This window comes from Procambarus clarkii, chromosome 59 (genome assembly GCF_040958095.1).
Source record: "Procambarus clarkii isolate CNS0578487 chromosome 59, FALCON_Pclarkii_2.0, whole genome shotgun sequence".
NCBI classification, from domain to species: domain Eukaryota; kingdom Metazoa; phylum Arthropoda; class Malacostraca; order Decapoda; family Cambaridae; genus Procambarus; species Procambarus clarkii.
Genome location: NC_091208.1, coordinates 20,180,983 through 20,191,220, shown reverse-complemented (window position 1 = coordinate 20,191,220; position 10,238 = coordinate 20,180,983). Strand labels below are relative to the sequence as shown.

General features: G+C 42.2%; 1 protein-coding gene across 1 annotated transcript; it reads left to right on the top strand.

Moving 5' to 3' along the window:
- The first annotated feature begins 263 nt into the window (after positions 1-263).
- Positions 264-9,123, top strand: LOC123749938 (uncharacterized). The gene is made up of 4 exons (XM_045732057.2): positions 264-1,212; positions 2,886-3,044; positions 7,007-7,180; positions 8,623-9,123. Exons 1-4 carry the CDS (start codon positions 333-335, stop codon positions 8,853-8,855), a joined length of 1,446 nt encoding a protein of 481 aa, XP_045588013.2. The 5' UTR covers positions 264-332; the 3' UTR covers positions 8,856-9,123.
- The last annotated feature ends 1,115 nt before the right edge of the window (positions 9,124-10,238 follow it).

Below are 10,238 nucleotides of genomic sequence, written 5' to 3'. Positions count from 1 at the left end.
ATTTCTCCTCTCTCTCTCTCTCTCTCTCTCTCTCTCTCTCTCTCTCTCTCTCTCTCTCTCTCTCTCTCTCTCTCTCTCTCTCTCTCTCTCTCTCTCTCTCTCTCTCAGGGTGAGCCAGATGCGGTCGAAGAGACCAGGACCTCAGTGCCTACTGTGACCCGCACTGGAGAGGTCTCTCACAGTGCCTAGCTGATCTCAGGTATGTTGAGAGAGAGAGAGAGAGAGAGAGAGAGAGAGAGAGAGAGAGAGAGAGGGAGGGAGAGAGAGAGAACAGTCAGACAGGGGGTAACATGTAAGGTTTTATTTGCCAGGTGGAAACCTGTGAATGCACCATGAGGCTGCTACAACACTTTCTCCTACTTCTGCTGCTGCTGTCTCTGCTCAGCTGCAGTGGTGGTGGTGTTGAGGCGTCTCTAAGTGCTAGTGTTGCTGTGTCGTCAAGTTCCAGTTCTGGAAGTGTTGCTGTGTCGTCAAGTTCCAGTTCTTCGAGTTCCAACACTTCAAGTTCCAGCTCTTCGAGTTCCAGCTCTTCGAGTTCCAGCTCTTCGAGTTCCAGCTCTTCTGGCTCCGTCTCTGGGAGTGTTGACGTGTCTTCAGGTTCGGTCTCTGGGAGTGTTGATGTTTCTTCTAGTTCCAGCTCAAGTAACAGTTCTGGAACTGTCGGCGCGTCTGTCAGTGTCGGTTCCAGCGGATCGTCATCCACCTCGTCTGTCTCCAAGACGTCTGCTTCCTCTGCTCCAACCACAGTCATAACTCGTGCTACAACCATTCCTACCACAACTACTCGTGCCTCAACTACAACACACCCTTCTACCACAACCAAAACACCCCCTTCTACCACAACCACAACACCCCCTTCTACCACAACCACTCATACCACTGCTGCCACTATCATACCAACCACTGCTGCCACACCCACAGTGGCTAATTCACCCACACCACCAACCTCTCAAACAAACACACGCACTGTTTACACCATAACAACCACAACAGGAATCTATGACACAATACCAACCGCCACAAATATACAACCACCACCACCACCACAATCACCACCACCAGCAGGAGACACTATCGTCACAGACCAGGCCTCCTGGACGCACTTCGAAGTTGACTACACGAACTCCACCCACTGGGGAAACCTCTTCAGAGCTCAAGGCGTCGCAATACACCCAGACAACTGCTTCCTAATTCAGCACTTCCCAACCGCATGTGAGTATATGCGCTTCTCGATCACCAATACATGAGCCTATATGCCTGCCGAAGGCACAAGAGACCATACTGAGGTTACTGCTACATGGGATTGAAACAATCTGATTCGGTTTAGCGTGTGCAGAGAGGGGATTGTGAGAGCTTAATTCCGTTCGGTGCATTCAAAAAGAGGGATCTGGAGGATTTTAGGTCGGTTTAGCGAGCTCAAAACAAGGGTTAGGAGCACTTTGGTTTTAATATGAGGTCAAGTATATATTAATATATGTGCAGACTGCTTGTTGCTGAGACTATCGGCGGTCTTCCCAGCAACGGAGGCAATGTTTAATGTGTTCCAATCATGCACAGCAATGTTTAGTGTGTTCCAGTCATGCACAACAATGTTTAGTGTGTTCCAGTCATGCACAGCAATGTTTAATGTGTTCCAGTCATGCACAGCAATGTTTAATGTGTTCCAGTCATGCACAGCAATGTTTAATGTGTTCCAGTCATGCACAGCAATGTTTAATGTGTTCCAGTCATGCACAGCAATGTTTAATGTGTTCCAATCATGCACAACAATGTTTAATGTGTTCCAGTCATGCACAGCAATGTTTAATGTGTTCCAGTCATGCACAGCAATGTTTAATGTGTTCCAGTCATGCACAGCAATGTTTAATGTGTTCCAGTCATGCACAGCAATGTTTAATGTGTTCCAGTCATGCACAACAGTGTTTAATGTGTTCCAATCATCCAAAATAATGTTTAATGTGTTCCAATCATACAAAGCAATGTTTACTGTGTTCCAATCATGCACAGGTGTGTTCCAATCATGCACAGCAATGTTTAGTGTGTTCCAATCATGCAGTTTATCCATCCTATTGTTTACAATGTGATCTTAGAAATCATAGAAATATATAGACGTCATATAAATATATTCGATTTGCTTAAAAATTATTTATTTAATTAAAATTTGTATGAAGATTTTCTTCTTTCCAGATCATCAACTCATCAATGTAATAATTTTCCCTATTTCCCGACACACATTTCATGCTGTGCCAGTCTGTAGTTTTGCACCTCGACCCCAGCTTCCTTTCACAAAATGCTGAGACATTTGCATCTTTCCAACTGCCAGGCAGTTCACCCATTTGGAGTGTGGTATTAGATGTATTCATTTAAGCTTTTGTATGTAATCTTTGTGGCCATTGTTAGTGCTCCTTGAGTCACTTTAGTGAGGTCTTAGTGCTAATGTACTTCTATAACTACAGTAGCCTAAAGTAACTAGGTTATTGTAGTTATTTACAACTAGGCTACTGTAGTTATTTACAACTAGGCTACTGTAGTTATTTACAACTAGGCTACTAAAGTTATTTACAACTAGGCTACTAAAGTTATTTACAACTAGGCTACTAAAGTTATTTACAACTAGGCCAATGTAGTTATTTACAACTAGGCTACTGTAGTTATTTACAACCAGTCATGTACTGCTAATGTGACATCCAGTGTGATCTAATTTCCCAAGAACTGGGAGAGAATCTCCATGCTGCTGCTGCCTGCTGTTTGGCTTCAAAGTAAATGAGACAGGAAGCCTAGCATGCTAATAGAGATCATCCTAACCAAAGGGTTCTTCTCCACCGAGATGAATCACGTCAAAGCTGCTGGACCTCCTCCTCGCTAATCATGTGATCTTCCTCCAGGTGCCTGTCGGTACCTGTGCATGATGCAGTATAGACGAGAGTGCCAGGCCTGGGCGGCCGTTGGCACTGGGGATAGCGTGGAGTGCCGCTTGAGTGATAGAGGTCCTCAGATAACCCAACTAGTGCAGGAGGGAGCCGCTGTGTACTACTTCAAGCAAGGTGAGCAGTGTTGGCATGTGGGTAGTGGCAAGGTGCCACGTGAGAGGGCCATCTATGGCATACCCTCCCACCGTGGGTCCATGGCACCTTTCCTATCCATGGTGGCACATAAGAATGGTATTAGTGCCACAGATTCCCAGAATTATCACTCGGGAATGGTGTTAAATCCGGTGGTCTCCAGTGAAGAGAGAGGGAAGTCTAACCTAGCCAGTTAGACTTAGACAAGTCTTACTCAACTTGAGCCGTTAGTCATCATGGCTCGTTGGGGGCAGCCATATGGCTCTGAGGCCAGATTCACGAAGCAGTTACGCAAGCACTTACGAACCCGTACATCTTTTCTCAATCTTTGGCGGCTTTGTTTACAGTTATTAAACAGTTAATGAGCTCCGAAGCACCAGGAGGCTGTTTATAACAATAACAACAGTTGATTGGCAAGTTAAAGATTGAGGAAAGATGTACAGTTTCGTAAGTACTTGCGTAACGACTTCGGGAATCTGGCCCCTGGCTTTGTTGCCTAGTCCATATAGTCTACTGTAGATATTTACAACTAGGCTACTATAATAATTTACAACCAGGCTACTGTAATTATTTACAACCAGGCTACTATAATTATTTACAACTCGGCTACTGTAGTTATTTACAACCAGGCTACAGTAATTATTTACAACTAGGCTACAGTAATTATTTACAACCAGACTACTATAATTATTTACAACCAGACAACTATAATTATTTACAACCAGGCTACTATAATTATTTACAACCAGGCTACTATAATTATTTACAACCAGGCTACTATAATTATTTACAACCAGGCTACTATAATTATTTACAACCAGGCTACTATAATTATTTACAACCAGACTACTATAATTATTTACAACCAGACTACTATAATTATTTACAACCAGACAACTATAATTATTTACAACCAGACTACTATAATTATTTACAACCAGACTACTGTAATTATTTACAACCAGGCTACTATAATTATTTACAACCAGACTACTATAATTATTTACAACCAGGCTACTATAATTATTTACAACCAGACTACTATAATTATTTACAACCAGGCTACAATAATTATTTACAACCAGACAACTATAATTATTTACAACCAGGCTACTATAATTATTTACAACCAGACTACTATAATTATTTACAACCAGACTACTATAATTATTTACAACCAGACAACTATAATTATTTACAACCAGACTACTATAATTATTTACAACCAGACTACTGTAATTATTTACAACCAGGCTACTATAATTATTTACAACCAGACTACTATAATTATTTACAACCAGGCTACTATAATTATTTACAACCAGACTACTATAATTATTTACAACCAGGCTACTATAATTATTTACAACCAGACTACTATAATTATTTACAACCAGACTACTGTAATTATTTACAACCAGGCTACTATAATTATTTACAACCAGGCTACTATAATTATTTACAACCAGACTACTATAATTATTTACAACCAGGCTACTATAATTATTTACCACCAGACTACTATAATTATTTACAACCAGACTACTATAATTATTTACAACCAGACTACTGTAATTATTTACAACCAGACTACTGTAATTATTTACAACCAGACAACTATAATTATTTACAACCAGGCTACTATAATTATTTACAACCAGGCTACTATAATTATTTACAACCAGGCTACTATAATTATTTACAACCAGGCTACTATAATTATTTACAACCAGGCTACTATAATTATTTACAACTAGGCTACAGTAATTATTTACAAATATGCGACTGTAGTTATTTACATCATATTGAGAATAAATTATCCACAAAGGAATAAATCTGACGTAAATAAATGATACAGTTTAAGTCATTGACGGCTCTGGGACAGGAGAAGGCCGCTGCGACAGGGATAAATTACCCTCTGTCGAAATAAATTGCTGCTTCGTGAGGCATATTTGTTGATGATTAAGGCTGTTAAACAGTGGGAGGGAACTTGAGGGACGGATCTACGATGGGACGGATCTACTATGGGACGGATCTACGATGGGACGGATCTATTATGGGACGGATCTACGATGGGACGGATCTACGATGGGACGGATCTACGATGGGACGGATCTACGATGGGACGGATCTACGATGGGACGGATCTACGATGGGACGGATCTACGATGGGACGGATCTACGATGGGACGGATCTACTATGGGACGGATCTACGATGGGACGGATCTACTATGGGACGGATCTACGATGGGACGGATCTACTATGGGACGGATCTACTATGGGACGGATCTACGATGGGACGGATCTACGATGGGACGGATCTACGATGGAACGGTGGCTGTTAAGGGCCCCTGACTTTGATGAATGCTTTTCGTATGTGCTTGTTCAATTCCCTATAGATGCTTGTATATCGCGATCATGTCTCCTCTGTTCTATACTGCTAAGCATGTGGATTCTGGAGGGAGAGATGGTGGGAGAGGTGGGATGAAGAGGGATAGTGGATAGAAGAAGGGAGAGAGGAAGATGGAGAACGAGCCCGTGTCGTTATCCGGCCAGTACAGTAGAGGATAGGAGTATACCTGGAGTATACCTGGAGAGGGATTCGAGAGTTATTATACTCCCCGAGCCCGGCCTGAGGCCAGGGGCACGGAGTTTATCACTATCTGGAACCAAAAGGTTGGTTCCCAAGGTGACTTTCACAGTCAATTAATGCTTTTAACTGGTCAATTAATCTCTTAAATTGCGGCCACAGTGATCATTCGGATGCCAACTCTTAGGTGCCTTGGGAATAGCGATGCTGTGTTTGCAACTCTCCTCTGCTACTATTCCCTCTTGACGTACTCCACCAAACACGGGAATTAAGCCAGTCTGTCCTCTCAAACATACAGACGAGGAGTCACAATAACGTGGCTGAAATATGTTGACCAGACCACACACTAGAAAGTGAAGGGACGACGACGTTTCGGTCCGTCCTGGACCATTCTCAAGTCGAAACGTCGTCGTCCCTTCACTTTCAAGTGTGTGGTTTGGTCAACATACACAAATATTATCAAAACTCACATATGAGAAGTTTAATTAAAATCTTCTTGTTATTGACACAACACAATTCAGTTGTGTTACAAATCTATGTAATACTAGTGGGAAGGTTCTCTCTCAAGAGAGAACTGGATAAGCACCTCCAAAGGATACCTGATCAACCAGGCTGTGACTCGTACGTCAGGCTGCGAGCAGCCGCGTCCAACAGCCTGGTTGATCAGTCCGGCAACCAGGAGGCCTGGTCGACGACCGGGCCGCGGGGACGCTAAGCCCCGGAAGCACCTCAAGGTAACCTCAAGGTAAAGTTAGGTTAGGTTAGGTTAGGTTGTGTTAGGTTAGGTTAGGTTAGGTTAGGTTAGGTTAGGTTAGGTTAGGTTGTGTTAGCGCCTTATGCAGTGCCATAATGGGCTGAAGGAATGTGAGGAAATACTCGTACCCTGTACTGTCGATCAACAAGTGGAATGCACTACAAGAATAAGTTGTAGAAGCCACCTCCATCCACAACTATAAGATCAGATTCCACAAAAAATTCGAACATCAGAATAGTTAAATACAGGTACAACAATCTAGGCTGGTATTTAGAACATATTACAGGAACAACCGTGGACATCTTCAAGAGGAATCTAGATTGTTTCCTTCAAGGAGTGCCGGACCAACCGGGCTGTGGTGGGTATGTGGGCCTGTGGGCCGCTCCAAGCAACAGCCTAGTGGACCAAGCTCTCACAAGTCAAGCCTGGCCTCGGGCCAGACTTGGGGAGTAGAAGAACTCCCAGAACCCCATCAACCAGGTATAAAAAGCGAGATCTCACTTTCCCGAAGCTAATACAGGCCAATTTCGTACGGAATACAGTTACAAAATCAATACTTTGATGAGTGTGTCTTGTCTCATGAGAGTTTCTGGTTCAGGGTCGGTGGAGGGAAGGTACAGGTGGGAGGAGGACCACCTGCTCTACCTGGCACTCAACACCAGCAGGACCTTCACGGCGGCCAGAGCCTTTTGTGCCTCCATCCCCGGTCACCGCCTCGCTATCTTCAAGACCCCCACCCAGCTCCAGGTGCTGGCAGCCTTCGCTAGTCAAGGTGAGAGGGAAGGTGGGAGGGAGGAAGTGAGAGAGAAGGAGAGAGAGTGAGAAGAAGAGAGATTGGGAGTGAGGGAGTGAGAGAGAAGGAGAGAGAGAGTGAGAAGAAGAGAGATTGGGAGTGAGGGAGTGAGAGAGAAGGAGAGAGAGAGTGAGAAGAACAGAGATTGGGAGGGAGGGAGTGGGAGAGAAGGAGAGAGAGTGAGAAGAGAGATTGAGACGGAGGGAGAGAAAGGGAGGGAAAGAGAAAGATAATATAGAAAAAAAGGAAGGTTATGGGAGGATGAAAGAGGAGAAAGGTACAGGATATAAAAGAAAATTATTCTTCGTCGTTTTAAATAAAAAAGTTAAAAATGCACAAATCTTAAATATATGCATCGGTCATTTTATTCAATATTTAAATGTCTAAATAAAAACAAACCAAGAGTTTTATATTATTTCAAAATTCACTTCATCAAAGTACGAAATTTAAAAAAAAATCTTGCCATGAATAATACCTTATCTACTGACTGATTACGTCTCCTTGATCGATTAATACCTTATCTACTGACTGATTACGTCTCCTTGATCGATTAATACCTTATCTACTGACTGATTACGTCTCCTTGATCGATTAATACCTTATCTACTGACTGATTACGTCTCCTTGATCGATTAATACCTTATCTACTGACTGATTACGTCTCCTTGATCGATTAATACCTTATCTACTGACTGATTACGTCTCCTTGATCGATTAATACCTTATCTACTGACTGATTACGTCTCCTTGATCGATTAATACCTTATCTACTGACTGATTACGTCTCCTTGATCGATTAATACCTTATCTACTGACTGATTACGTCTCCTTGATCGATTAATACCTTATCTACTGACTGATTACGTCTCCTTGATCGATTAATACCTTATCTACTGACTGATTACGTCTCCTTGATCGATTAATACCTTATCTACTGACTGATTACGTCTCCTTGATCGATTAATACCTTATCTACTGACTGATTACGTCTCCTTGATCGATTAATACCTTATCTACTGACTGATTACGTCTCCTTGATCGATTAATACCTTATCTACTGACTGATTACGTCTCCTTGATCGATTAATACCTTATCTACTGACTGATTACGTCTCTTTGATCGATTAATCAATGCTAATTAATCTAGTCTATTATACTGTCTCCACAACTCATCCACCACCCACAGTGTTGTATAACACAAGTATACTGTATCATACAGGACGGTAGAAACAACCTAATCTACTTTGTCCTCGGTAGATTTATCTTGCCTCAATAAACATACTTGAACTCGCATCAAACTAAACTACTTAACAAGTTCAAGAATGTTTATTGAGTCAAGAAAGAAATACATCTCAAAGGGATAGAGTAGCTTAGGCTATATCTACCTATTTAACATTTATTAACCTATTTAACATCTCCAGTTCAAGCCAGCAGCGGAGACATGGTGACCTTTGACCTGACCAGGAGCTCTAGGGGACTCGTATGGGGGGACGGAACTCCCTACGCGCTAACGACCCTCTCCAATTATCCCCTCAAGGATAACAAGGATCCATCAATGACCAGCTTCACCTTTCTTCAAGGAGAGGTCCACAGTGTGAAGGACTTCGCTTTTATGTTTCTCTGTCAGGTCAACCCGCTTCGGGTAGACTGGTAGATTGTGGTACGGATGTGGTAGATGACGGAGCGGGGGGGGGGGGGTGTTAAAGATTCGCTACCTGGAACAAAAAGTTCCAAGTAGCACGGGCTATGGTGAGCCCACAGAGGCTTTTGGCGGAGGGGGCGTGGTAGATTGTATAGGTTATAGATGCCACCAATTAACTAACAAACAACAATTGGTCACATGCAGATACCAGACAAAATTTGCAAATCCTGTAAACAAACTTGTAAATGGTGAAAACAAAAATAAATCTTCATATCTCTGATATATTATTTACAATTCATAACTACCATTGTCATGTACAGGAAGTCTGTTTCCTAACTCCTGGATATCTACGGCAAGGTGAACAGAGGCATCAGGTTAAAAGATACGTGCCCAATTGTTTCTGTCATTCCCCGGCGGTTGAACCACTTGGGTTGTGAGTCGAGGACGTAGACTAATGTGCTACAGGACCCCTGTTATATCTCAGATCCTGTTCTAATGTACGAAGCCTATGATTTTCACCTTTCATTCAAAACCTACGGAAATATAAAAAAACGGCTAGACTTGTGTCTTATGTACGTAATTATCAAAAGAAAACGCGAAGCCGGGAAGACTGTGTAGACATGTGTCTTAATCCTGTTCTAAGAGGTGAAGTTAGACATTAAGACGTGCAAACCACAGTGACAGTGTAAGGGGTGGGGGGGGGGGGACGCGTGTACGAAAAGACCGGTTTCAACATAAACAAACCAGACTCGTCAACTGGATCTGGGATTAAATAATTGATAATTGATCACTCATAAAATTAATAATCTTTCTGTCGGTAAATTAAAAGAAATGACGCATAATTTATATGGCTCACTTATGTATAATATAATTTATAATGGCTCACTTATTTTCACATTTCAATAATTTTTTATTCAAAATTTAAATAATTTATAATGGCTCACTTATATATAAAATTTATATGGCTAATAATCCACAAACTATATTAAAATCACGAGTATCAACGAGTGTCAAATCTTGACAAATTATAGAAGACTGACAGTTAGTATAACTCCTTACTCCTGTGAGATTATATCTTTAATAAATTATACAAATAACCATTAACATAATTAGACAGCTATTAACAGTAAATACAGTTTATTAAAGCCTGATAAAGGAATTGCCGGTAGCCCTCTTGAGGGGGCTACGGGGTGTCAGGGAGAGACTCGTGTCACAAGCGACCACAACAACGCGGGTGGAGGCGGCGCCCGGAGTCAGTAGTGATGGCCACGCCGGTCGTTGGGTACTTCCTCCACTACCCTCGTCCCTCCACGTCCGGACACTACGGAGGGGATGAACAAACATGTTAGCCAGAGGTGCGTACTTTCAACCCAGTTAGCGCTGAAGCTTCCGTTC

Excerpts from the sequence above, each read along its gene's own strand:
- LOC123749938 (XM_045732057.2), top strand. The coding sequence starts at position 333 with ATGAGGCTGCTACAACACTTTCTCCTACTTCTGCTGCTGCTGTCTCTG. Across the intron at positions 3,045-7,006 it reads TGTGTACTACTTCAAGCAAG|GGTCGGTGGAGGGAAGGTAC; the intron begins GTGAGCAGTGTT and ends TTTCTGGTTCAG. Across the intron at positions 7,181-8,622 it reads GGCAGCCTTCGCTAGTCAAG|TTCAAGCCAGCAGCGGAGAC; the intron begins GTGAGAGGGAAG and ends TAACATCTCCAG.